General features: G+C 41.3%; 1 protein-coding gene across 1 annotated transcript; it reads right to left on the bottom strand.

Annotated features, from left to right (window-relative positions):
* Positions 1-1,606: 1,606 nt before the first annotated feature.
* LOC133537414 (sodium- and chloride-dependent GABA transporter 2-like) lies at positions 1,607-27,790 on the bottom strand. Its single transcript, XM_061878421.1, has 14 exons — positions 27,631-27,790; positions 27,433-27,567; positions 21,604-21,744; positions 18,179-18,266; positions 17,969-18,101; positions 17,761-17,895; positions 17,577-17,680; positions 14,216-14,340; positions 11,531-11,643; positions 11,328-11,465; positions 11,133-11,235; positions 5,221-5,321; positions 2,787-2,957; positions 1,607-1,705 (listed from the first exon to the last, which is right to left on the bottom strand). Exons 1-14 carry the CDS (start codon positions 27,788-27,790, stop codon positions 1,607-1,609), a joined length of 1,746 nt encoding a protein of 581 aa, XP_061734405.1.
* Between the last annotated feature and the right edge of the window lie 61 nt (positions 27,791-27,851).

The raw sequence follows: 27,851 nt of genomic DNA, 5'->3' as shown, positions 1-27,851 counted from the left end.
TCATATTAAGGTGGGGGCCGCAAAATAACGTCTCGCAGGCCGCAATTGGCCCGCGTGTCTGAGACCCCTGACCTAAACTCTTGAGCTTAATCGGTGCCACGTCAGAGCTCTTAACTCAAAACACTTGTCACAAATCAACATCGCCCAACGTTATGGTAAAAGGGTCATAGTTGTATAGCGCTTTTCTACCTTCAAGGTACTCAAATCACTTTGACACTACTTCCACATTTACCCATTCACACACTGATAGCGCTATCTGCCATGCAAGGCCCTAACCAAGACCCATCAGGAACAAGAGTGAAGTGTCAAGCTGGAGGACACAACAGATGTGACGAGGTTGGTAGAAGGTGGGGATCGAACCAGGAACCCTCAGGTTGCTGGCACGGCCACTCTCCCAACTGCGCCACAACGTGCAGCATTTCTACATGGACATTCAGCCATGAAAAAGTGGAAACGCTGCTGATGGTGTGTTTGACGGAGAAGCAGCCGGAAGGAGATACCACTCCCTACATTGTGTTACTTCACAAAACCACAGTGCTGTAGTTTGTGCTACATTCTATTGTATTGTTTCCGCACAATATTTCTCATCTAAATGTTTGTCTTTCATTTTAAAAAGCATGTCACGTGTGAAAATGGTGTCGTTTTGGGCTGATGTTTCCACCCCCATGCTTCACAGTAGGTGTGGTGTTCTTGGGATGCAATTCAGTATTTTTCTTCCTCCAAACACGATGAGTTGAGTTTATACCAAAAAGTTATATTTTGGGTTCATCTGACCACATGACATTCTCCCAATCCTCTGCTGTATCATCCATGTATCCATTTTGGTATAAACTCAACTTGTCGTGTTTGGAGGAAGAAGAATACTGAGTTGCATCCCAAGAACACCATACCTACTGTGAAGCATGGGGATGGAAAAAATCATGCTTTGGGGCTGTTTTTCTGCTAAGGGGACAGGACGATTTATCTGTGTTAAGGAAAGAATGAATGGGGCCATGTATCGTGAGATTTTGAGCCAAAACCTCCTATCAGTGAGAGCTTTGAATGGTTGACCAAATACTTGTTTTCCACCATAATTTACAAATATATATATTTTTTAATTCCTACAATGTGAATTCCTGGATTTTTTTTCACATTCTGTCTCTCACAGTTGAAGTGTACCTATGATGAAAATTACAGACCTCTGTCATCATTTTAAGTGGGAGAACTTGCACAATCGGTGGCTGACTAAATACTTTTTTTGCCCCACTGTACAGTAAGAAGGCGATTCATGAGGCCTCGTTTGTTGCAGTTTACCTGACACATGACACGTGACAAATTGGGGTGGTTGCACTATCCACTTTAGCCGCCAGATGGCTCGTCTTAAAATGTGCTTTGTGGCAATTCTAACTTTGACCTCACAGTCGGTTGCTATGTAGTGGTGCTTTCCATCATTTTCAGCAGACTGCATTGCAAGATGATTAACCCCCCTACCTTCCTCTTACATGAGATCCACCCAGGAGCGGGGCCATATGAATCCCTTCTCTACTGTATCAGGTAAGGGTAACCTTGACATTACTTCAATGGGATGGTATCCAATGGGATACATTGTGGTGGTCTCCCTTGTTTGTCATTCCAGATCCTCCACATTAATGGGTTGCAGTGCCGTCTCTTCCTTACTGGTCAGCGAGTGGTCAGGCTGCTCGGGCCAGCACAGTTTGTGGAGACGCTAACAAGTGGACACAAATCAAAGTAAGCTCAAATCTTCCAACTATTCTTTACAGAAGGGTGCAAAATAGGCATTGTGTCATTTTATCATTGATACTGTAAGCCTGGGGTGTCCAAAGTGCGGCCCGGAGGCCATTTGCGGCCCGCAGGTAATTTTTTAACGGCCCTAAGCACATTCTAAAAATACGATTAAAAAAAAATAAAAAACAGAAAAGTGGTGTAAGAGTAATAAACAGGTGAAATGTGACAAGAAAATGTTGCAATGTTTACTCTAATAACACAAAGCTGCCATGCAGGTTGTTATTTTCTTTAAAAAAAATAATTAATCAAAATCAATGTCACATTAAATATTCCACTTTGATATCTTTTTTTGGGGGAAATGTTGCATATTTTGTGTTTGCCATATAAAAAACAAAGTTTTTTTCTAAAGAAGGGCCTAATAAGAACAAACAAAAAACATAAACAACAAGACAAGTTATAATTGACAGATGGATCTGAAGTTGATCTCAAGACGATTGTGTTTAAACAGTAAAAAAAAAAAAAAAGTCTTATTTTTAATGAGTAGGACCCTTTTTGATCCCCAATAATTTTAGTGCGATTTTTTTTTTTTTTTCTCCGTGTGTCATTGCTAAAAAAATAATAACAAATTGAAATCAATTCTGTTGTGTTGACATTTTTAAGGTTCCAATTATTCTATAATGTCAAATATTCCACTTTAAAATTCTATTGGGGGAAACTATTGCATTTTTTTTTCCATAACAAAACAGGGTTTTCGTTGACAAAAAGGGCATACAACTTAAATCTTTAAAAATGTTATATTGACAGATAGACCTAATGTTGATCTAGAGATTTAAACCTTAACTTAAATATTTTTTTGACCAAATTCCTTTGGGGTCCCTGGGATCAAGCCTGAGTGGAGGCCTTAATGTATATTTTTTACACATATTGGTTTGAAATAAAAACATATCAAAATAGCCCCCGCTTGCTTTGATTTTTCAGTGTGCGGCCCTCAGTGGAGAAAGTTTGGACACCCCTGCTGTAAGTCTTTGACAGAGTATTTGTCAGATGCAGCCTGGCCCCACCTGACTGAGGGTTCCAGTGGCAGTGCTCAGCTTGTACAGTGCCCAGCCTGGCACCAGCAGGATGGAGGAGAGGGCCAGGATCCAGCCCATCACATGGACCCAGGTAGGGTACACATACCAGCGATTAAAGGTCAAGGGCTGATACTCGACAAGTGAACATATGAAAGATCCCTGGGGAAACAAGAAAGTATGTTATACCTGCAGGTACACCTGCAACGTCGCAACAAACATAAAAAAAATATATACAGAACAACCAAGAATATAACTTACCACCCTCATTTTGCCAAAATCTTCATTAACTTTGGACCAACAATCACAGAGAAATTAAAGTATGTCAATTGTCTTCAATGTATTTGTAAACACTGTATTACTCTTATGTATTATTCTAACTAATCTCTCTTTTTCGTAATATGCTAAGTGAATAAGTGTAATTTTGCACTTATTTCCCCATATTTCTGCACAATGACTCAGATATGGTAAGACTGGCGAGCAGTTGAAAATTTGGAGTGATTTTTGGTCCAAGACATCCATCCATGCATTTCCTACCGCTTGTCCCTTTTTGGGGTGGTGGGGTGTGCTGGAGCCTATCTCAGCTGCATTCGGGCGGAAGGCGTGGGTACGCCCTGGACAAGTCACTACCTCATCACGGGGCCAACACAGATAGACAACACTCACATTCACACACTAGGGCCAATTTAGTGTTGCCAATCAACCTATCCCCAGGTGCATGTCTTTGGAAGTGGGAGGAAGCCGGAGTACCCGGAGGGAACCCACGCAGTCACGGGGAGAACATGCAAACTCCACACAGAAAGATCCCGAGCCCAGGATTGAACCCAGGACTACTCGGGACCTTTGTATTGTGAGACACATGCACTAACCCCTGTACCACCGTGCTGCCGGTCCAGGTCATATTTATTCATTATTGACATATTTCATGCCACATTGTTATATATTTTTAATGAGATGTCCAGTTAATTATATCTATTATGCCCTCAATTCCCCCCCAAAACTGATTAACTCGCTGGAATAAAAAAGACAATATAACATACATCCATAAACCTGGATGCATATGCAATAGTGCAATATATTTATCTGTATTCGGTACCTGCACCTTATTGCTTTTTTTATCCTGCACTACCATTACCTAATGCATCAAAATTTAGTTCTTATTCGTACTATAAAGTTCAAATTTGAATGACAATAAAAAGGACGTCTAAGTCTTATTACATCCAAAACTGTTTTTTATTTTCTGTTCTTTTACACTCTTTCAATTAGAGATGTCCGATATTGTCCAACTCTTACATACAGATTACAATATCAACTGATACCGATATATACAGTCGTGGAATTAACACATTATGCCTAATTTTGTTGTGATGCCCCGCTGGATGCATTAAACAATGTAACAAGGTTTTCCAAAATAAATGAACTCAAGTTATGGAAAAAAATGCCAACATGGCACTGCCATATTTATTATTGAAGTCACAAAGTGCATTATTTTTTTTAACATGCCTCAAAACAGCAGCTCGGAATTTGGGACATGCGCTCCCTGAGAGAACCTGGCGGGGTTAAGATGGGGGGGGGGGGGGGGGGGGGGTTTAGCGCGAGGGGGTGTATATTGTAGCGTCCTGGAAGAGTTAGTGCTGCAAGGGGTTCTGGGTATTCCTTCTGTTTTTGTTTGTTGTGTTGCGGTCCGGATGTTCTCCCAAAATGTGTTTGTCATTCTTGTTTGGTGTGTTCACAGTGTGGCGCATATTTGTAACGGTGTTAAAGTTGTTTATACGGCCCCCTCAGTGTGACCTGTATGGCTGTTGACCAAGTATGCCTTGCATAGTCTTCCCAACATGTCCTGGGTCTTCCCCGTGGCCTTCTACCGGTCGGATGTGCCCTAAACACCTCCCTAGGGAGGCATTCGGGTGGCATCCTGACCAGAAGATGGAACCACCTCATCTGGCTCCTCTTGTTGTGGAGGAGCAGCGGCTTTAATCTGAGCTCCTCCCGGATGGCAGAGCTTCTCTCTAAGGGAGAGCCCCGCCACCCGGTGGAGGAAACTCATTTCGGCCGCTTGTACCCGTGATCTTATCCTTTCCGTCAAAACCCAAAGCTCATGACCAAAGGTGAGGACGGGAACGTAAATCGACTGGTAAATTGAGAGCTTTGCCTTCCGGCTCAGCTCCGTTTTCACCACAACGGATCGATACAGAGTCTGCATTACTGAAGACGCCGCACCGATCCGCCTGTCGACCTCACGATCCATTCTTCCCTCACTCCTGAACAAGACGCCGAGGTACTTGAACTCCTCCACTTGGGGCAGGGTCTCCTCCCCAACCCGGAGATGGTATGATGCAGTATGGTCTTTTTTTCTTTATTTCTAGCTAGAGATCGGATACTGAATTATTAGCTTGGGCGTCGAAATGGAATTCGATACACTCACCAGTGACACGATGGGCGTGAGATAGAGCCAGCAGACTTTGAAGAAAGGATTAGCACGTTTACCCGTCATGTCCACGATGACTGCATACAGCCGCTCTGCTCCTGTACAGAGAAGTCATTTTGTAACATCCCACACATACAGATGTGCCAATATTGGAACTACAACTTTTAACTTGTCATTACTCCTTTGCCATCAAACCACATTATGTCAATAAGGCCATACGCCCCACTTTTACGGCAGATGAGGTTGCTTTTTTTTCGCCGTTTATCTTGTATCAACGCCGCACAACCAAATGTAATTTTTTTTAACCATATTTTACAACTTTTATTTAGCCAAAATTAAACATTAGCAAGCATAAAAGTGTCAAACAAGGACTTGGACTAGGGTTGTTTCTTCGATGCAGAGGGAATTCGGGACGAGCCAGGCGTGAACGTGAGTACATTTTATTATACTACTAACACAAACAAACTACAAAGGCAAAAGGCAAACAAAGGCGCGCACGAGGGCGGAAAACAAACTTGGCTAATGAAAAAACAAAAGACTAGCATAAATGCTGCAAACTACAAACATGAAAAGAAAACACTGTGGCATGAAAAAACAAAACTTGCACTGAGGCATAAATACAAAACTTATTTGGCGTGGACAAAAACGAACAGCAAGGCATGAAGCAGATAATACGGGATGTGTAAGTACAGGAAATGTGGGAAAAGTGAAGTTGCCAGGCCGACTACCTGGTAACTCTGGTTTAAATAATAACTGTGATCATTACTAACAGGTGTGAGGGCTGAGGACTGGGGCGTGACTTGAGGGCAAGGTGAAAATCAATGAGTTGGCATGGAGACGAAAACAAACCAGGAAGTGCAAAAACAGATCTGAATGTCCAATAAACGAAACACAACATGACAAAAACAAAACATAATACATAGGCGTGACAAAAAGTTATCAAATTAAGTAAAAATATAAATACTACATTAATATTGGCCACAGGGCAGCACGGTGGTACAGGGGTTAGTGCATGTGCCTCACTATACGAAGTTCCTGAGAAGTCCTGAGTTCAAACCCGGGATTGGGATCTTTCTGTGTGGAGTTTGCATGTTCTCCCCGGGACTGCGTGGGTTCCCTCCGGGTACTCCGGCTTCCTCCCACTTCCAAAGACATGCACCCGGGGATAGGTTGATTGGCCACACTAAATTGGCCCTAGTGTGTGAATGTTGTCTGTCTATCCGTGTTGGCCCTGCGATGAGGCGGCGACTTGTCCAGGGTGTACACCGCCTTCTGCCCAAATGCAGCCAAGATAGGCTCCAGCACCCCCCACGAGTGTAAAGTTGACTAAAGCGTGTTATTTCACGTGGAGGGCTTTCATGATATTGAAAAAGTATCTTTAGAAGGTAGAAAACAGTTATGCTTTAGCTATGAACATAGTCTATTTATAATGTCCAGGGTGTACCTTGCCTTTCGCCCGAGTGCAGCTGGGATAGGTAGCAACCCCCCCCCCCCGCCACCCCAAAAAAGGGACAAGCGGTAGAAAATGGATGGCTGGATGGAATATTGGCCACTAGATGAGATCAACCCAATCAGATTGGTTCTGTATTAGGGCCACTTATTGGCACAGCCTCAGGCAGAATTACTAAATTGTATTAAGAGTGTAAAGTTGACTGAAGCGTGTTATTCATGTCTCGAGGTCTCTCGTGACATTGAAAAAGTGTCTTTAGAAGGTAGTAAACAGTTATGATTTAGCTATGAACATAGTCTACAACCCGCAACTCTGGAGCCGCATGTGGCTCTTTAGCGCCGCCCTAGTGGCTCTCTGGAGCTTTTTCAAAAATATATGAAAAATGAGGGGGAAAAAAACTTTTTTGTTTTAATATGGTTTCTGTAGGATAGGGGTGTCTAAACTTTTTCCACAGAGGACCGCACACGGAAAAATTTAAAATTTAAGCATGCTGGGGCCATTTTGATATTTTTCATTTTCAAAGCATAACAAAATATATGGATTTTTTTTTATCCTTAAGGCTTAGAGGGTTTCAATCACTAACATTTTCAAAATAAGTCATTATTATTATTTATTTTTATTTGTATGCTTACAGTAAATCTCTATCAACTTGAGGTTGATATAAAGTAAAGTAAATAAGGTTTTATGCCTTTTCTGTCAAAGACAACTTTGTTTTTTATAGTAAATAACAATAAATATCAATACCAAGATCTGATATCTCAGTTACAGCTCATGTTCTTCTATCCTGTGTTATGTCTTTTATGTTGCACGATGCATGTCTTCAATATACAATTGAACCTGCAAATCTGGACTTGGACAATCTATTATTTCTCCTGCACTCACCTGAACGAATAATTGCTGTCCTGACCAGACACCCTGAAGTGATTTCTAATCCATATTTAACCATTCATAATCGTCATTACATGTATGTAATATGGCTCTTAATTTTTTGCGGCTCCAGACTGATTTGTTTTTGTATTTTTGGTCCAATATGGCTCTTTCAACATTTTGGGTTTCCGACCCCTGGTCTAGAAGGACAAGCGGTAGAAAATGGTCCTACTTTGTGGAAATTTGTGTATCCGAAACAAATTAGCAAAGAAAAACAAGGGCCGACTGTAGTGTTTTTTTCCTTTAAGTATCCTGCAGAATCAAGTTTTTAAACCAGGAATCTCCCACATTGGTGACTAGTCTTGATTTTATTTTTTAATTGAGTACAACTGCAAAATAAGCTACCATGTGGCCGAAGAAAGTACCAGCAGTTTGATAATCAAGGTGAGAAACACTTTTGGATTAATAATGCTTGTTTTTGTTGTTCTGTTGTTGTTGTCTCTCTGTCTTATCCCCCTCTGTTTGTTTTCTCATTCTATCCCCTCCTGCTCCGGCCCGGCTGCACCAAATATTATCCATCCATCCATCCATTTCCTACCGCTTATCCCCTTTCAGGGTTGCGGGGGGCGCTGGCGCCTATCTCAGCTACAATCGGGCAGAAGGCAGGGTACACCCTGGACAAGTCGTCACCTTATCACAGGGCCAACACAGATAGACAACATCCGCACTCACATTCACACACTAGGGCCAATTTTAGTGTTGCCAATCAACCTATCCCCAGGTGCATTTTAATAACGTCAAACACTAATCAGGCAACAAGAGCATAATCCCACAATTTTTCTTTTGGGCATCTACATCAACTATATTTTCCCCCCAACTTCCTCTCCACTTGTCACTATCTTAGTCGACAGGATATTTATTGGAGGTAAAAGTGATATTAAATGTACAGTATGTCCATTTCAGCCATCATTCATGTGTTTTGTGTTAATATTTTGGGTGTCTGAAAGTATTAATTGGTTTTGTATAGTAGTTTCTGGGAAAGTTGCTTCAGTTTTCACCCAATTCAGCCTTTGTGTGATCTTTTGAAATGAAACCTGAAATACAGTGTCTCTGTACGGCTCACACGATGGAACTAAAATATATTAAAGGTCCGTACTACACTATTTTCCAACCATTTTAAATGGAAAGGTTCTATTTTATGATGTGAGTCATATATTGCAATATGTTTTAACTATTAAATGAACCTAAAGTATGACTTATTTAATCTTTGTGGAATATATTGGACATAATGTGTCAAGCTTATGTGATGCAAGTGTAAGCCACTGTGACTCCATTCATTTTTGAAATGTTTTTATTTTATTTTTTATAAATTGCTGTGATGATAATGTAAATGAGGGATTCATAATCACTGTTATGTTGCAATTCTTAGTAGTATTGATACAGTTATTAATTTTTTGTTTGACTACTTTTGGATAATTTTGTGTCATGTTTGTGTGTCCTCTAAATTGCTCTGTTGATTGCTATTGATTGATTGATTGATTGATACTTTTATTAGTAGATTGCACAGTACAGTACATATTCCGTACAATTGACCACTAAATGGTAACACCCGAATAAGTTTTTCAACTTGTTTAAGTCGGGGTCCACGTTAATCAATTCATGGTACAAATATATACTATCAACATAATACAGTCATCACACAAGTTAATCATCATAGTATTTACATTGATTTATTTACATTATTTACACTCCGGGGGGTGGGATGAGGAGCTTTGGTTGATATCAGTACTTCAGTCATCAACAATTGCATCAACAGAGAAATGTGGACATTGAAACAGTGTAGGTCTTATTTAGTAGGATATGTACAGCCAGCAGAGAACATAGTGAGTTCACATAGCATAAGAACAAGTATATACATTAGAAGTACATTTGAGTTGTTTATAATCCGGGGAGATGGGATGTGAATGGAGGAGGGTATTAGTAAAGTGTTGAAGTTGCCTGGAGGTGTTGTTTTAGAGCGGTTTTGAAGGAATATAGAGATGCACTTACTTTTACACCTGTTGGGAGTGCATTCCACATTGATGTGGCATAGAAAGAGAATGAGTTAAGACCTTTGTTAGATCACAATCTGGGTTTAACGTGGTTTGTGGAGCTCCCCCTGGTGTTGTGGTTATGGCGGTCATTTACGTTAAGGAAGTAGTTGGACATGTACTTCGGTATCAGGGAGGTGTAGCGGATTTTATAGACTAGGCTCAGTGCAAGTTGTTTTACTCTGTCCTCCACCCTGAGCCAGCCCACTTTGGAGAAGTGGGTTGGATTGAGGTGTGATCTGGGGTGGAGGTCTAAAAGTAACCGGATTATCTTATTCTGGGATGTTTGGAGTCTAGATTTGAGGGTTTTGGAGGTGCTGGGGTACCAGGAGGTGCAAGCGTAATCGAAGAAGGGTTGAATGAGAGTTCCCGCTAGAATCCTCAAGGTGCTTTTGTTGACCAGAGAGGAGATTCTGTAGAGGAATCTCGTTCTTTGGTTGACCTTTTTGATCACCTTGGTTGCCATTTTATCACAGGAAAGATTAGCCTCTAGAATGGAACCTAGGTAGGTGATCTCATCCTTCCTGGTGATAACAATGTCACCCACTTTTATAGTGAAGTCACTGACCTTCTTAAGTTTGATATGGGACCCAAATAGGATGGATTCCGTTTTACCTAAGTGTATGGATAGCTTGTTGTCGGCGAGCTAGGTGCAAATATTGAGGAGTTCAGCACTGAGGATTTGTTCCACCTGTGACTTGTCCTTGCCGGATACCAGCAGGGCCGAGTCATCCGCATACAGGAACAATTCACAGTGGCATGCTGAGGGCATGTCATTCACGTATATTAGGAACAGTAAAGGTCCTAGTATACTGCCTTGGGGGACTCCACAGCTTACTGAGAGGGGAGGGGACATGGTCCGTTCACCTCTACCACCTGTTTCCTCCCCTCCAAGTAAGATTGCATCCAGCTCGATGAGGTTTCGTCGAATCCGATTGCTCGGAGCTTATCCAACAGTATAGCGTGGTTAACGGTGTCAAAGGCCTTCTGAATGTCCAGCATGACCATGCCGCAGTATTTTCCCGCGTCCACCTCATGTTTGATGTGGTCGGTCAGATAGAGAAGGCATGTGTCAGTGGAGTGGTTTGTTCTGAAGCCGGATTGGAATTTGTACATTAGTTTATTAGTAGCAAGGTATCTATCAACCTGTTCATAAACTATTTCTGAATGTCGTTGGGCCGGTTTTGGAATTCGGAATTCTATTATGATGGTTTTATTCTAGTAGGTAAATTGGCAACACTAAATTGGCCCCAGTGTGTGAATGTGAGTGTGAATGTTGTCTGTCTATCTGTGTTGGCCCTGCGATGAGGTGGCGACTTGTCCAGGGTGTACCCTGCCTTCCGCCCGATTGTAGCTGAGATAGGCGCCAGCGCCCCCCGCGACCCCGAAAGGGAATAAGCGGTAGAAAATGGATGGATGAATAATAAAAAAATACATGGATGGATGGAATTCAAAAAGATGTGAAGTTTGGGAGTATACACAGGGCAGGCTTGTCTACCTACCAAATATCCAGCCCACCGCTAAGGTTTCAAAGACACAGAGAAAGAGGATGCAGGCTCCATTGCAGGCGTAGTAGTCAAGCGCCTGAAAGATGTACATTCCTCCCTGAGAATGACAGCAGGGAAGATTATTTGGAATGTACTTATCTTGCATGTCATTCGATTTTGCAGGTGTGTCTAAGGAGTATGTATCCCCACATCTGTGATCATGATGAGTTGGGAGAAGAAACACGTGAGGCAAAAGAGGAGAAGGAAACATTCCCGCCTGCCCGCCTGGCGCATCACTGCGGGAAACATGTCCACCACGGACGTGGTCGCCGCCTCCATGGCAACAAACTTTACACAGGAAAAAACAAATGAGGGACATTGCATGGGTGAGCCGTGAATGAAGAAGTCTATACTTGCGTGTCCAAGCCCAGGAGAATGATCATGAAGAAGAAGCAGATGGACCACAGTTGAGGCAACGGCATCATGGCCACCGCCTGAGGATAAGCGATGAATGCCAAGCCTGGACCTGGAAAGAACACAGCCATGCACTGTGAGTTTTTCTTTAACTTTTTTCACTAAGTACCACATTTAGTAAAAACTTGGCTCTCCAAGTCCCACCATAATGACCAACATTGAAATACTGTGGCATAGCAGGGCTAGGTATTCGTTAAAAACAAGGCAGAGGTTTTATTTAACAGGTATATTTAATATGTTTGGCCATTGTAACATTACGTACAATTTTTACAGTAGCACTGTTTGAGTTTAGGAAAATAACACTTTAATCGGATGATTCTTTGGCGTAGCACTAGTAGCAGGGTTGTGTATAAAGCGAGTATGGCCAACTAGGTTTCAGGTGATCTCCTTAATGGTTGATGAGACTGTATGCATTGGGGTACAGCCACACATGTTCTTGGTAGCAGTCATGGCGCCTGTCTTTGTACACGACTCTGACTAGTGGTACACTGTGGAGAGGCGGAGCCGGCAAACGAGCAGCGGGGCAGGGCACGCTGGAGCCCGGCCTAAGATGGCGGCAAGGAGGCAGAGAATGGGAGCGAGCGGCGAGGATTGGCCTGCCGGGAGCGACGCCGCAGGCGAGATACGGTGCGTGGATCGCGCACCTGGACACAATCAATGTATCTCCTCTCAATGTATAAAAGGGGAGAAGGAGGACAGATGAAGAAGGAGTTGGAGAGCCCGCAGCGCATGAGCGACAGAAAGAGCAAGACAGCGACGACGAAGACTCGGCCGACGGACGAGCGACACGGAGGAGAGGCGACGGCGCAGAAGACTTTCTTTATTTGAAAAAATAAACAAGAGTCAAACCTGAACAAGCATGTTCTTCCTTGGTGGTCCATGGAACCCGCACGACGACAGCGTGAGTCATTCACATACACATACCACAGTTTCAGAACCACTGATGTAGAACAGTGGTTTTTCAACCTTTTTTCAGTGATAGGGACGGCGTGGCGCAGTGGAAGAGTGGTTGTGCGTAACCCGAGGGTCCCTGGTTCAAATCCCACCTAGTACCAACCTCGTCACGTCCGTTGTGTCCTGAGCAAGACACTTCACCCTTGCTCCTGATGGGTGCTGGTTGGCGCCTTGCATGGGAGCTCCCTCCATCAGTGTGTGAATGTGTGTGTGAATGGGTAAATGTGGAAGTAGTGTCAAAGCGCTTTGAGTACCTTGAAGGTAGAAAAGCGCTATACAAGTACAACCCATTTATGTACCCTCGTGAACATTTTTTTATTCAAGTACCTCCTAATCAGAGCAAAGCATTTTTGGTTGAAAAAAAAAGAGATGAAGTCAAATACAGCACTATGTCATCAGTTTCTGATTTATTAAATTATATAACAGTGCAAAATATTGCTCATTTGTAGTGGTCTTTCTTGAACTATTTGGAAAAAAAGATATACAAATAACTTAAAACTTGTTGAAAAATAAGTGATTCAATTATAAATAACGATTTCTACACAAAGAAGTAATCATTAACTTAAAGTGCCCTCTTTGGGGATTGTAATAGATATCCATCTGCATTCATGAACTTAATTCTAAACATTTCTTCACAAAAAATAAATCTTTAACTTCAATATTTTTTAAACAGGTCCACAAAAAATCTAGCTGTCAACACCGTATATTGCATTTTTGCATTTCTTTTCACAGTTTATGAACTTACATTCATATTTTGTTGAAGTATTATTCAATAAAAATATTTATAAAGGATTTTTAAATTGTTGCTATTCCTCAAATATTTTTTTTTAAATCTCACGTACCCCTTGGCATACCTTCAAGTACCCCCAGGGGTACGCGTACCCCCATTTGAGAACCACTGACTTAGAGCATATAATAATCTAGTACTGTTAAGCAAACTATTAATAATTAAACACGCCAAAACATGTGTCCTTTATCATAGCTACACGTATGACAGAAAAGCACGTGAAAATCAGTGGTATTCCGTGAGGTAAGATGAATTAAATGCACTGACAGTTCATTGCTCCTGCCAAATGAATTGCACTGAGTGGAGCGGATCACCACTCCAAGATGGCGGCCCCGCGTCTCGTCAGTAGCGATCGATGCTGCGTCCACTTATAACATGTCTATGGCTACCCTCATGTTACCCTACGCTTGCTAACCAGCTTTCCTTCACTTTACTAATCATTTATGGTCCAATTTTGGTGAGCTTGTTCAAATTTATAAACACATTTCCTCTCCTTAATTTTGCTTATGTGGCTAAATAGACAAAGTTTTTCCATTGTGTTTAGCTAATTGTATACTCTATATTAGCATAGTAAGCTAACAGTTGCTTAACTTTCTATTGTTTGCGTGTGTTTGAAATGTTTTTTCTAATTTGACATACCTAGCTAATTGACAAAAAATTATTGTGACATAACAAATATTTACATTTTCAGTCGTTATTTTTTAGTGTAGAAGCTAACTTTGGATATGAAGAGCGCCATGACAACTGTGCCTGTTATGTGAATTAATATCCAATATATCTTTTTGACTGTGGTTAAAACAACTGTGTATTTTTATCCCTGCGAGTTCAATCTTTTACTCCTTTTTAATCATTATGTGTTATTTTTGGAAGGTTTAAAGCTTACCAGACTCAGCTACTTCTGCAATTGGAACTCCCTGCTCATGAGCCATGAACCCCAGCACAGAGAAGACAGCGAAACCAGCCACCAAACTGGTACCACTGTTCAGTAAACACAGCCACAAACAGTCTCTGCAACACACAAACACGGTTTTTTACTGCAATACATCTGTAGTACAACTCAGCTCATCACTCTATATAATTCAGACCATGTGCTTCTGATGTACAGTTGTAAAATAATCAGTGAAGGTAGGGCTGGGCGATATGGCCTTTTTTTAATGTTGTGATATTTTTAGGCCATATCTCGGTACACAATATATATCTCGATATTTTGCCTTAGCCTTGAATGAACACTTGATACGTATAATAATAGCAGTATGATGATTCAATGTGTCTACATTAAAACATTCTTGTTCATACTACATTAATATTTGCTCATTTTAAACTTTTATGCAGGGAATGAAATCACACCTAAAAATATCACTATTTTTTTTCATACGGTGTTGATCTGGAAATGTTTGCCTCGGCATTTTGATGGTGTGGACGTGTGGCACCGAATGGAGATGTTGCCATGCGGAGTAAGCACTCTTCATTCTCTAGCCCAGGGGTGCCCATTACGTCGATCCCGAGCTACCAATCGACCGCGGGGGGTGTGTCAGTCGATCTCCAGCCAGGCTTTTAAAAAAAATAGACCTAAAAATTAGTGATCATCTATCTTCACCAAGACGTCGTTTAAATGACATTCACGGTACCGGAGGGTCTTGTGAGATGACGCTGGCTGCTGCAAGATCATTATTATGAAAATATGACCGAGAGGAAGGCGAGAAACACTTTTTATTTCAACAGACTCTCGTGCCGTACCTTCCGTCAAAACTCTAAAGGCCGACTGCACATTTCCTATCTTCACAATAAAAGCCCTGCTTTATGCTGCCTGCGCTAACTAAATACAGAGTCTCGGAAAACTGGCGTGCACAAGCGATCCCTCAGAAAGCTGGCGTGCACATCACTTGTGCACGACAGCTTTCTGAGACTCTTATTTTGTTAGCGCAGGCAGCATGAAGCAGGGCTTTTATTGTGAAGATAGGAAATGTGCAGTCGGCCTTTAGAGTTTTGACGGAAGGGACGGCGCGAAAGTCTGTTGAAATAAAAAGGTTTTTTTTCGCCTTCCTCTCTGTCATTTTTTCATAATAATGAACTGGCAGCAGCCAGCGTCATCTCACAAGACCCTCGGGTGCCGTGAATGTCAATCAAGCAAGCTACGGAATTTTCCGCCAATGTTTTTCTTGTAAAGTGTATGGAAGCTGGATGAATTAGATGCCAAAAACCAACCACTTTCATGTGGTATTGTACAGAAAGGACAACTTTTTTTCTCCTCCATTTGAAAATGTGGGCGTTATCATCATTACTGTCTGATTCCAATCAATGCAAGTCATCAGAATCAGGTAATACACCAACTTATATTCTTGTCTTTGTGAAAGAAAGACATCTATATGTGTTACACATGCTTGTATTATCATTAAACACATTGAAGTTGTTTACAAAAATGTCTCTTTCATAAATAAATAAATATAAATGATATATATAAATGAGGTAGATCCCCTCGAGTTGGTCAATTGAAAAGTAGCTCTCCTGCAGAAAAAGTGTGGGCACCCCTGCTGTAGTGTAATGCCAGCAGCTAAAAGCAACTGCGTAAGAACGAATACTCGAATATCACGATACAGTCATTTTCTATATCGCACAGAGACAAACCCTAAGTGAGGGTGTTCAAATTGGAGACAAATAGTTTTATTTTTGGTGGACTCGGCTAAAAGTGGATAATTTGAAACATGTAAAATTTTACATGTGAAAATTAGAACCTGTGATTGTTGATATAACTGAAATTGCTCTGAAAAATCTTACATTGTCACAAAAATATATTAAAACTTTGTGCATGTTAAAAATCAATGTCATATGCAGTTGTAATTTCAAGTGAAACTGTATAATACAAATTATACATGTGCCAGTACATAGGTGTTACAATTTCCCCTCAAAGATTCAAATGAACTCAACTGCCAATTTTCTGCACTCACTCTATTGTGGCAATTTCCCTTTGCCTGCAAAAAAATGCAAAATACACAATTTCCTTTCATTGATTATAATAAAGGATAAAGGTAAAACAATAAACAATGTTCAGCTGTAATAAAAAACACAAAAATGTATTTATTCCAAGTCTTCTATTGTAGTTTTAGCAGTGGCATTGAACTAATTTGCTCCATAGTTTTGAGTTATGTGTTTATATTATTTGCAAAATAACCAATATTTTGGAAATGGTTTTCCCTATAATGAAGTAAAGTTAATGTACATGACGGATATTAAAAACAAGCGTTATATGTGTAAAGATTGATTGATTGAAACTTTTATTCGTAGATTGCACAGTACAGTACATATTCCGTACAATTGACCACTAAATGGTAACACCCGAATAAGTTTTTCAACTTGTTTAAATCAATTCATGGTACAGATATATACTATCAGCATAATACAGTCATCACACAAGTTAATCATCAGAGTATATACATTGAATTATTTACATTATTTACAATCCGTGGGGTGGCATGTGGAGGGGTGAGGGTGTAAGTTTGGTTGATATCAGCACTTCAGTCATCAACAATTGCATCATCTGAGAAATGGACATTGAAACAGTGTAGGTCTGACTTTGTAAGATATGTACAGCAAGTAGTGGACATAAAGAGATCAGAAAGCATTTGAACATTTGATTATTTACATTTGACTAATTACTGGGATGTGGTGGGGGGAGGGTGTTAGTTTAGGGTTGAAGTTGCCTGGAAGTGTTCTTTTAGTGCAATTTTGGAGGATAGAGATGCACTTTCTTTTACACCTGATGGGAGTGCATTCCATATTTATGTGGCATAAAAGCAGAATGAGTTAAGACCTGTGTTAGATCGGAATCTGGGTTTAACATGGTTTGTGGAGCTCCCCCTTGTGTTGTGGTTATGGCGATCATTTATGTTAAGGAAGTAGTTTGACATGTACTTCGGTGTCAGGGAGGTGTAGCGGATTTTATAGACTAGGCTCAGTGCAAGTTGTTTTACTGTCCTCCACCCTGAGCCAGCTCACTTTGGAGAAGTGGGTAGGAGTGAGGTGTGATCTGGGGTGGAGGTCGAGAAGTAATCTGACTAGCTTGTTCTGGGATGTTTGGGGTCTAGAGTTGAAGGTTTTGGAGGTGCTGGGGTACCATGAGGTGAATGCGTAATCGAAAAAGGGTTGAATGAGATTTCCCGCTAGAATCTAAAAGCCAGACTGACATCAGATTATGCCTGTGCACCTATTGTTGTGGATTGTCAGGGTTGCTTCCGGGTGACACTTACTTGTAGCAGTTGTTGCTGTAAGGGTTATAGCTGCCTAGTACAATGAGCGAGCCCACACCAAGGCTGTATGAGAAGAAGATCTGGCTGCCAGCTTCCATCCACACCTGTCAAAACCCCACCTACTGACAAATCAGTGTGTTTTGCTCTTTGCAGTGTGTTCTTACCATTGCGTAAATGCACATACCTGAGGGTCTATAAGTCGGGACGGTTCTGGAAGAAGGTAGAACACCACTCCTTGTCTGGCCCCAGGAAGAGTGAGTCCACGGATCAACAGGATGAGCAGCATGACGTAGGGGAAGGTGGCAGTAAAATACACCACCTGGAAAGGAAAATCAAAGTTAAATGCATTTAAATGAGCTATGACACAATGGCTGCCAATTTCAAGTCTTTACCTTTCCGGTAGACTTAACCCCTTTCCAGCTGCAGAAGTAGCATATGATCCACATGGCGATGAGGCACAGCAGCACCTCCCACCTAATGCTGCCGATCTCCTCAATGCCCCCTGAGATGTTCAACACCCTACGTCTATAAATATATGTATGTTTTATGGCATGAAAAAAATGCATTTGGATGCTATTTATTAATGTATTTATTGTTCATACTCCCAGAATTCTGTTGCTGCTGAACTTCCATTGGTGTGGTTGCTGCCCTCCAGTGTGTGATTTCTTGTTGTGAAGTCTACACAATCCACTGACGGGTAAGAGACAAGTTCAAAGACAGTCATCTATACAGTATGTCTCTTTTGTGTTACTGGCAACTGCCTGAACTGTTATAGGCTCTAGTTATAGCGTTTGGAAAAGTAGGCACTCTTTATCACATTTACAAAATTAAACTTCTTTTTCCCCAAAATGTTCCTTAAACACTTATAAGACATTTGTTATAGTCATAATTACACTATACATGTTTAATATTCTTCTTTCTTCTTATATATGGCCTTTTTTAAAAATTTCGCCAATTATCGGTTTTGAAAATTATTTTTATTCTATTTATTAAAAATCAAAACATTTGTGTGTGTGTGTGTGTGTGTGTGTGTGTGTGTGTACAGTCGTGGTCAAAAGTTTACACACACTTGCAAAGAACATAATGTCATGGCTGTCTTGAGTTTCCAATAATTTTCTACAACTCTTATTTTTTTGTGAGAGTGATTGGAGCACATACTTGAGCACAAAAAATGTTCATGAAGTTTGGTTCTTTTATGAATTTATTGTGGGTCTACTGAAATTGTGAGCATATCTGATAGGTCAAAAGTATACATACAGCAATGTTAATATTTGGTTACATGTACCTTGGCAAGTTTCACTGCAATAAGGCGCTTTTGGTAGCTATCCACAAGCTTCTGGCAAGCTTCTGGTTGAGTTTCTAACATCACATGGACAAAGATTAGACCTTGTGGAGGAAAGTTATGTGGTCAGATGAAACAAAAATTGAGCTGTTTGGCCACAATACCCAGCAATACCTAAGAAAGGTCTTAACTAATTCTCCTTCTATGCCACATTAATATGGAATGCACTCCCAACAGGTGTAAAAGAAAGCACATCTCTATCCTCAAAACCACACTAAAAGAACACCACCAGGCAACTTTAACCCTAGACTAACACCCTCTCCACTCCACATCGCACCTCCCCGGATTGTAAATAATCAAATGTATATACTTGATCTTATGCTTTCTGATCTTTCTATGTCCACTACTTGCTGTCCATATCCTACAAAGTCAGACCTACACTGTTTCAATGTCCATTTCTCAGATGATGCAATTGTTGATGACTGAAGTGCTGATATCAACCAAACCTAACCCCCGCCGCACTCCCCCTCCGGATTGTAAATAATGTAAATAATTAAATGTATATACTCTGATGATTAACTTGTGTGATGACTGTATTATGCTGATAGTATATATTTGTACCATGAATTGATTAATGTGGACCCCGACTTAAACAAGTTGAAGAACTTATTCCGGCGTTACCATTTAGTAATATGTACTGTACTGTGCAATCTACTAATACGTTTCAATCAATTAATCAAACTGTTTGGAGGAGAAAAGGTGAGGCTTTTAATCCCAGGAACACCAAGCCTACCGTCAAGCATGGTGGTGGTAGCATTATGCTCTAGGCCTGTTTTGCTGCCAATGGAAGTGGTGCTTTACACAGACTAAATGGGACAGTGAAAAAGGAGGATTACCTCCAAATTCTTCAGGACAACCTAAAATCATCAGCCCGGAGGTTGGGTCTTGGGCACAGTTGGGAGTTCCAATAGGACAATGACCCCAAACACATGTCAAAAGTGGTAAAGGAATGGCATACTTAGGCTAGAATTAAGGTTTTAGAATGGCCTTCCCAAAGTCCTGACATTGTGGACAATGCTGAAGAAACAAGTCCATGTCAGAAAACCATAAAATTTAGCTGAACTGCACCGATTTTGTCAAGAGGAGTGGTCAAAAAGTCAACCAGAAAATATATACATATATATATATATATATATGTATATATATATTAGGGCTGGGCAACGATTAAAAATTTTAATCTAAGTTAATCGCACTATTTCTCTGATTAATCGAGATTAACTGCATTGTATACGCAAAGCCCAATGAGTTCAAAAGTAGTGTGTAGTGCACCTTTATTGGAATATTCCCCCACATGAACAAAAGCGCCAAAACATTTGTTGTGCAAACAGAATTTAAATCAGTCCTTGTTAAACAGTAGCAGTTAAATAGCATATTTTATGAAAATCAACTCAAAAAAAGTAAATACAAACATTTAAGCTTATTGCCACTGCCAGGGTATTTAAGTTATCCTGTTTGTTATGGAAAATAAATATAATTTACATGCAAATCTCTGAGCCACAATCATAACATCTGAACAGGCAATTTCTGAGGTAACAGCAGAAACATTTTTTTTATCAGGGATCTTATGTTTAAAAAACCTGTATCATAGGTAGTGGGCTGTTTTAGGGAATTTTTGATCAAATTATCCGTAGTAGCAATATTAATAATGTTGTGTTTATTCTGCGTAGTGCACTTAAAATAATTACGACCATATCTAGGAATTGATATGATGGGAATTTTCCGATTGTTTGCTTGGTGCTTTGATAAACTGAACGCATATACATGGTACTATATTGTGATGTTATGAGCCAGGGAATAAAAGAACTACCCTACCCAGCATGCAACAGGAGTGACGAGCATGCGCGGTAGCTCGGTAAAGGTTGTGTGTTGCCATGACGGCATCTTGTATGTTGTGATATGCACGCTCTGAAAGCAACCGTTAAGAACTCAGCCAACACTCCTCGTCTGCATTATTCATAAATAGACAGACAACACAAATACTCCACTGCTTCACAGGCCGCTGGATGTAGCCGGCAAAGTATTCCCATGCTAACTAGTCGGTCTAGCAAGCAAGCGTCATTCAGTCCAAAACGGCCCGATCTATCCACATTCAGAATTGTCTGGCGGTCGTAAGTGATCCCGGGGTGACCACGCTGTAAGCCAGCCATGAAATTTGCAGAATTGTCCGGTATTTTTGCCAAATGTTCCATCTTTACCAAGAGCCCCTCGACGCCATCTTGTTAAGAAAAGGCGTTAACAAAATAAAAGCATGTAAACAACATACGCAAATGTGCGATAAAATAATTGTCGGCGTTAATAGATTGATGAGTTAACTCATAATTAATGCATTAATTTGCCCACCCCTAATATATATATATATATATATATATATATATATATATATATATAAAATCTACACACACATTTTCCCGGATGACCTTCTGAAAATAAAATTGAGTTTGTGTTTAAATAGTGGGGTCTTCTTTAAGATAATGTAAAATATGTAAGCGAGTAATAACATGTAATTAATCATGATTAGTCCAAATTCGAAGTGTGATTAATGCTGTAGTGCAATATTTGCTACAATACACAGTATGATGCAGTACACTCCACACCAATGCAGACCACAACCACATGTGTACCTTTTTTCTTTTTCTTTTTTTTTTCTTTTTCCGAACAGCTGACTCTAAGTTGGTTTGCCCTCACCTGTGTTCCAGTAGTTCTCACAAGTGCTCCAGGGCAGCTGAGCGCTAAAGGAGAACAGCAGGTAGAAGAGAGCCCAGGACAGAATAATGATGTAAGTCATGCAGCTGTAGAGCCTGATCAGCTGCCCTCCATAGCCAATACCTGACACACACACACACGTATCTCAGTTTTCATAATTTTTCTGTTCCAATGCATGCGTAAGACATAGTGAATTTGCAGACAGCTAAAATGATACACAAAGCAAACTATAACATGCTACCCAAGAACGTACAACAATTCTTCTCAACAAAAGAGGAGAAATATTACCTTAGAGCACATTTTTATTTAAAACATTTGTTTAAAACCTTTAGTATATCTATATGTGGAATACAATTATGGAATGGATTAAAGGCCTACTGAAACGAGATTTTCTTATTTAAACAGGGATAGCAGGTTCATTCTATGTGTCATACTTGATCATTTTGCGATATTGCCATGTTTTTGCTGAAAGGATTTAGTAGAGAACATTGATGATAAAGTTTGCAACTTTTGGTCGCTAATAAAAAAGCCTTGCCTGTACCAGAAGTAGCAGACGATGTGCACGTGACGTCACGGGTTGTGGAGCTCCTCACATCCGCACATTGTTTACAATCATGGCCACCAGCAGCAAGAGCGATTCGGACCGAAAAAGCGACGATTTCCCCATTAATTTGAGCGAGGATGAAAGATTTGTGGATGAAGAAAGTGAGAGTGAAGGACTAGCAAAAAAAGAAATAAAAAACTAGACGGTAGAGCGATCTAGATGTTATTAGACAAATTTACTAGGGAAATTCTGGAAAATTCCTTATCTGCTTGTGTTACTAGTGTTTTAGCGTTTTAGTGAAAGTCGGAGGGGTGTGGCCACGGGTGTCTCTGAGGGAAGCCACGTTTCTCGACGAAGCGAAGGCAGCCGTTGGGGCCGGGCTGAGATTATTTTTTTTTCCCTCCTCCATGGTGGAAGCATCCCACGTTCGGGGGCGGCCGGTCGGAGGAGGCAAGAGAGTTCGCAGCTCCCTCTTTGACAGGTGCCCGAGGAACGACGCAAGCTCTCCGCTCATGTCTACGGTAAGAGCCGACTTATTAACACAATTTTCTCACCGAAACCTGCCGGTTGACATGTGGTAGGGAACCATGTTCGCTTGACCGCTCTGTTCCCATAGTAAAGTTTCACCGTCATCTTTCGGGAATGTAAACAAGAAAACACTGGCTGTGTTTGTTCTGCTAAAGGCGGCCGCAATACACCGCTTCCCACCTACATCTTTCTTCTTTGACGTCTCTATTGTTAATTGAACAAATTGCAAAAGATTCAGCAACACAGAAGTCCAGAATACTGTGTAATTATGCGATTAAAGCAGACTACTTATAGCTGGGATCGGGGCTGGAATAAAATGTCCGCTACAATCTGTGACGTCACGCACACGCGTCATCATACCGCAATGTTTTCAACAGGATACTTAGCGCGAAATTTAAAATTGCAATTTAGTAAACTAAAAAGGCCGTATTGGAATTGTTGCAATGTTAATATTTCATCATTGATATGTAAACTATCAGACTGTGTGGTCGGTAGTAGTGGGTTTCATCAGACCTTTAAGTAAAGCAATCAAACAATGTACTAATATGATTCAATTTAAGAAACTGTTCAAACTCAGTGTTTACAAAGTACAAATAACTTATTTTGAATTTCTTCTTCTTCTTCGTTTGGATAAAGATGTTGATTAGAGTTGTTACCACAATACAGCTGGGCAAGTGTTTAACAGCCAACTGACCAAGCTCTCGTCTACAGCTGCCAGACCACGATTCCCATTAGAATGGTGGTTTACTGTATGGGACAGGATGTTACGATATGGTCTGCAGTCTGCTCCTCTGCACCACAATCACATGCCGCAGATGAAGCCATACCCCATTTGCACATAGTTAAGCGGAAGAGGCTGACGCCAGTACAAAGGCGATTAAGCCTGACCCAAGCAGGACTGGGAAAGAAAATATTCCCGGTGTTGATGTACTGGCCTCAGAGATGTAATCGTGGAGTCTGGAAGAGTTTTCCTGCCATTCCATGTTCCGTTTGTAGTCCGCACAGTTGGCTACGCTGCCGTTTGACTGGTTAGTCATTTAGCAATTCCAATGCAGCAGGTACAAATGGGTGTCTCCATTTAAGCTGCTGATGTCCTTGAAGAGGAGGAGACAGAAGCCGGTCATGAAGAAGTGTTGAGGTTCTAGGTAATTCAGCAGGTCATTTGCCCGATTCAGTTTGATGTCCGGTGTTCTTGCTGGTACACTCTGCCATCAGCATGCGGTCTCCCATGATGTCATTGTATTACCTAATGTTTGCGGGTCTCCTCACTCGAACCAGGCCTTTGTCTTTCTTTGTCCATCTGGTGCAAACATCTACAGGCTTTCTTTCCAGGCTCAGTGGAAACCATCATCACTGGCTTATAAATGTACCTTTTCAATGTTTTTTCATCAGGCAACAGACATTGCTTTGAGACATTTTTTTTTCATGATAGTTCCAGTGACGTGCATGAGCTTAATTGATGTGAAGTCGCGGTTTTACGTGGAAAAGTTTCAACTGCTGCTACCCCAATTCGCAACCTGTGATCAGCAAATGTATCTTCTCCTTGATAGCTTTCAAAGTCCAGCATTCAACCATCTGGAGAGGCAAGGACAAACACCTTTAAGCCAGTAGGGTAGGGCTTCTATGGAACAAATTGCATGAATAGATAGCGGCTCCTAAAAGGGATCATTTGCTCAGTGATTGCACCCATCTTTTACTCCGTCTAAGGAATGTTTTACTTCTTTGTTTTGGTTTCACTGCAGTGAAACATGTGGATTCTGGGAAGGTGTGTCACAAACATGCATCGCTGCTGTAGTTGTAACCTCAAGATGCAACAGACTGGAGGACGACGTGCAGGTAGGAGTCTTTAAGTCTCTCAAGTAATGGATCAGGAAAGTGCACAAAAGCATAAGCAAGAAAATAAACATGAAACAGTTTGCAGCAGTTAGCAATCATCCCACACTGACTGCAGGACAGACTGGCGTATAAAGATGTCTGTTTGGCAACCACAAAAAGGGTGCTTGGGTTGGAACTTAAGTGGAAGTGGGACTAAATTAAAAATGCTGGAAAGGAAACAATTACAGAAAATTAGGAAACACAATAATAAAATCAGACCCGACGTGACAGGTAATGGCAGGGGAAGGCATGCCATGTGATTTGAAATGCCAAATCTGTCGTCTGTTGCCCCTCTCATTTGTGAATGCTGCTACATCTTCAAAGAGAAAGTGCTCCTTATGTCTAAACTTTATACAAATGGTGGGGTCATCATGACGGTTGGGAGTCCTGAGTAGCTCAGTTTGAAATCTACGATGGGGAGGAAAAACACACAATCACCAATGGCATGAACACCGTATCTTGTCATTCATATGTGCTGGTCTTTGCCCACAGGAGGATGATGTTCCCGTTCATAGTTTTGAACTCTGACCAAAGAAACAGACTAATGCAAAAGTAAATTACAGAGGACACAGATGCTGGTTGTCCGAAGGATATACTGTACTTACTAGAGATGCGCGGATAGGCAATTATATCATCCGCATCCGCTTCACCAAAGTCATCATCCACCCGCCGTCCACCCGAACCAACATTTTGTCAGGACCGTACCCGCCCGCCAACCGCCCGCTGACATATATCAGAGGTCGTCCGCCTTTACCACTCACAGAGCTATTTAAACATGTTTCACAGAGTAATGATGACAATTTGAGCCGCTAACGTTCTCGCGACGATCCAATAGCGTTCATCCTGATGACAAAAATTTGGGCGTGCTGTGAAGCCATTGCCTTAGACACCTTCAACAACATGTACAAACCGATTGTTAGTCCGGCAACACGTTGTGTGTAGCTTCCGCAACCACACGAACAAGATTGAAAGGCATACTGGGTGATACAGAGTACACTGATGGTTGTGATATAAACAACTTTAACACTTACTAATATGCGCCACGCTGTGAAGCCACACAATACAAGATTGACAAACACATTTCGGGAGAACATTCACAGTAACACAACATAAACGCAACACAACAAAAACCCAGAATCCTTTGTATCCGTGACACTTTCTGAATATATTTTACACACCCGCGCCCCCAACCCTGCCCACCTTACAGACGCACGGGGGGGTGGGGGGGGGTTGCTGCTAGCGGGGTGTATGAAATAGTCAGGAAGTGTCATGAATACAAAGAATTCTGGGTATTTGTTGTGTTGCGTTTATGTTGTGTTACTGTGAGGATGTTCTTCCGAAATGTGTTTGTCGTTCTTAATTGGTGTGGCTTCACAGCGTGGCGCATATTACTAAAAATGTTAAAATAGTTTATATCACAACCTTTAGTGTACTCTGTGTCACCCAGTATGCCTTGCAGTCGTGTGCGTGTTGCTGCGGAAGCCACACCCAACATGTTGCTGGACTGACAAGCAGATCGTACATGTTGTAGAAGGCAACAAAGTCAATGGCTTCATAGCACGCCCCAACATTTATAATCTGGGTGACTGCTGGCAGTCATTCAAGAGAATAATAGCGTCTCGTATTGTCTTCTTCGCTTTATGACACGGGTCTTGAATGGCTCTTTGAATGGCAAAGAATACCGATCCCAGAACCATGTATATCAAATATTTCCGGATGGATCAACCGCCACCCGCCCTTATCTAATTAAAATCTATTTTTTCGTCATGTAAACCGCCCAACCGCGGACTCCACGGATGAGACCACAAACCGCGCATCTCTATTACTTACTGTCCATTTTTGCTTTGGATGTAATCTTAGACTGGTTGTGCAGTCTTTTGCATGATAAAGTAGTATAAGGTATGATCTGTGTGCATTGTCTTTAGAATAGAACAAAATAAGTCTTTATAGCCCACTAAGGTGGAACATTGTGTTCGGCTCACCAACACACGCGACAGACCGCACATTGTCATATACAGCAGTGTTTTTCAACCTTTTCTGAGCCAAGGCACATTTTTTTATTGAAAAAATTTCAAGGCACACCACCAGCTGAAAACATTAAAAAATTAATCTCAGCTGCTGACATTGACAATAATAAGTTGTTCTCGCAATTGTTTGATATGAATTCAAGTCATAACCAACCATGCCACACTATAGCTTTTGTCTCAGAGTAGGTCTACTGTCACGACCTGTCACATTTCAACCCCTGTGACTTATTTGGAGTTTTTCCTGTGTGTAGTGTTTTAGTGCTTGTCTTGCGCTTCTATTTTGTTGTTGATTGTCATATCATGTACGGATGTACTTTGTGGATGCCGTCTGCTGCTCCACACGCTGTCTTTGCTGTCGTCCAACATCCTCTTTTTGTTTACTTGGCAGCCAGTTCAGTTTTAGCTTTGTTTTGCAGAGCTATCCCTAAGCTTCAATGCCTTTTCTTTGCGGCACCCGACTTTTTGTTTATTTTTGGTTTAAGCGTTAGATACCTTTTTACCTTCATGGTGCCTCCCCGCTGTCTGCATATTGTGATCACGACAAACCATGTTCCCGACATCTACAAAGCAATTGGCTAACTGCTGCCACCTACTGATATGGAAGAGTATTACACGGTTACTCTGCCGATCTCGAGACCGCACAGACACTCAACCACGTTATATTTGCAGATTATAATTGCTAGTTTGCAAAAAAAATGTTTTAACCCAATTAGGTGAAATTACATAATCTACCACGGCACACCAGACAATATATCACGGTACGCTAGTGGTTGAAAAACAATGATATACAGTATAAAAACAAGTGTGAATGGTTTGTATACACTGAGTGTTGCACACCTTCAGCCAGTGGACACAGCTTCCTCCAGCAGGTGATCCCTCCCTCCTGGGAGTACTGGCCTACGGCGGTCTCCAAAAGAAAGAGTGGTACGCCACACGTAACAACAAACACCAGATACGGCACCAGGAATGCACCTGAATGTTAACAAATACTTATGTGCAGTATTTGGAAGAGAAGATGTTCTGCGGGAGGCTTACCGCCACCGTTTTTGTAGCACAAGTAAGGAAATCTCCACACGTTGCCCAAGCCGACTATGTTGCCGGCAACTGCCAGGAGGAACTCCACCTTGCTGCTCCAGTGTCCTCTTTCCTCCAACTCATTTTGGCCTCGTTTCGTGCCACGCTTTTTCCTCCACATTCTTAAAAGTCTCAATGTGAAAACAAGCGTCCACACAGGCTATCCAGGTTTAAATTCATAA

This window comes from Nerophis ophidion, linkage group LG18, assembly GCF_033978795.1.
Source record: "Nerophis ophidion isolate RoL-2023_Sa linkage group LG18, RoL_Noph_v1.0, whole genome shotgun sequence".
Classification (NCBI taxonomy): Eukaryota; Metazoa; Chordata; class Actinopteri; order Syngnathiformes; family Syngnathidae; genus Nerophis; species Nerophis ophidion.
Note: the sequence above shows the minus strand (reverse complement) of the source record. Positions and strands in the feature narration are given on the sequence as shown.

What these genes read in the sequence shown, in the direction of transcription:
- LOC133537414 (XM_061878421.1), bottom strand. Translation starts at nt 27,790, where the DNA reads ATGTGGAGGAAAAAGCGTGGCACGAAACGAGGCCAAAATGAGTTGGAG. An exon ending in TGAGAACTACTGGAACACAG is followed by an intron (nt 18,267 to 21,603) that starts GTGAGGGCAAAC and finishes CTTACCCGTCAG; the next exon opens with TGGATTGTGTAGACTTCACA. An exon ending in GGGTTAAGTCTACCGGAAAG is followed by an intron (nt 17,896 to 17,968) that starts GTAAAGACTTGA and finishes TTTCCTTTCCAG; the next exon opens with GTGGTGTATTTTACTGCCAC.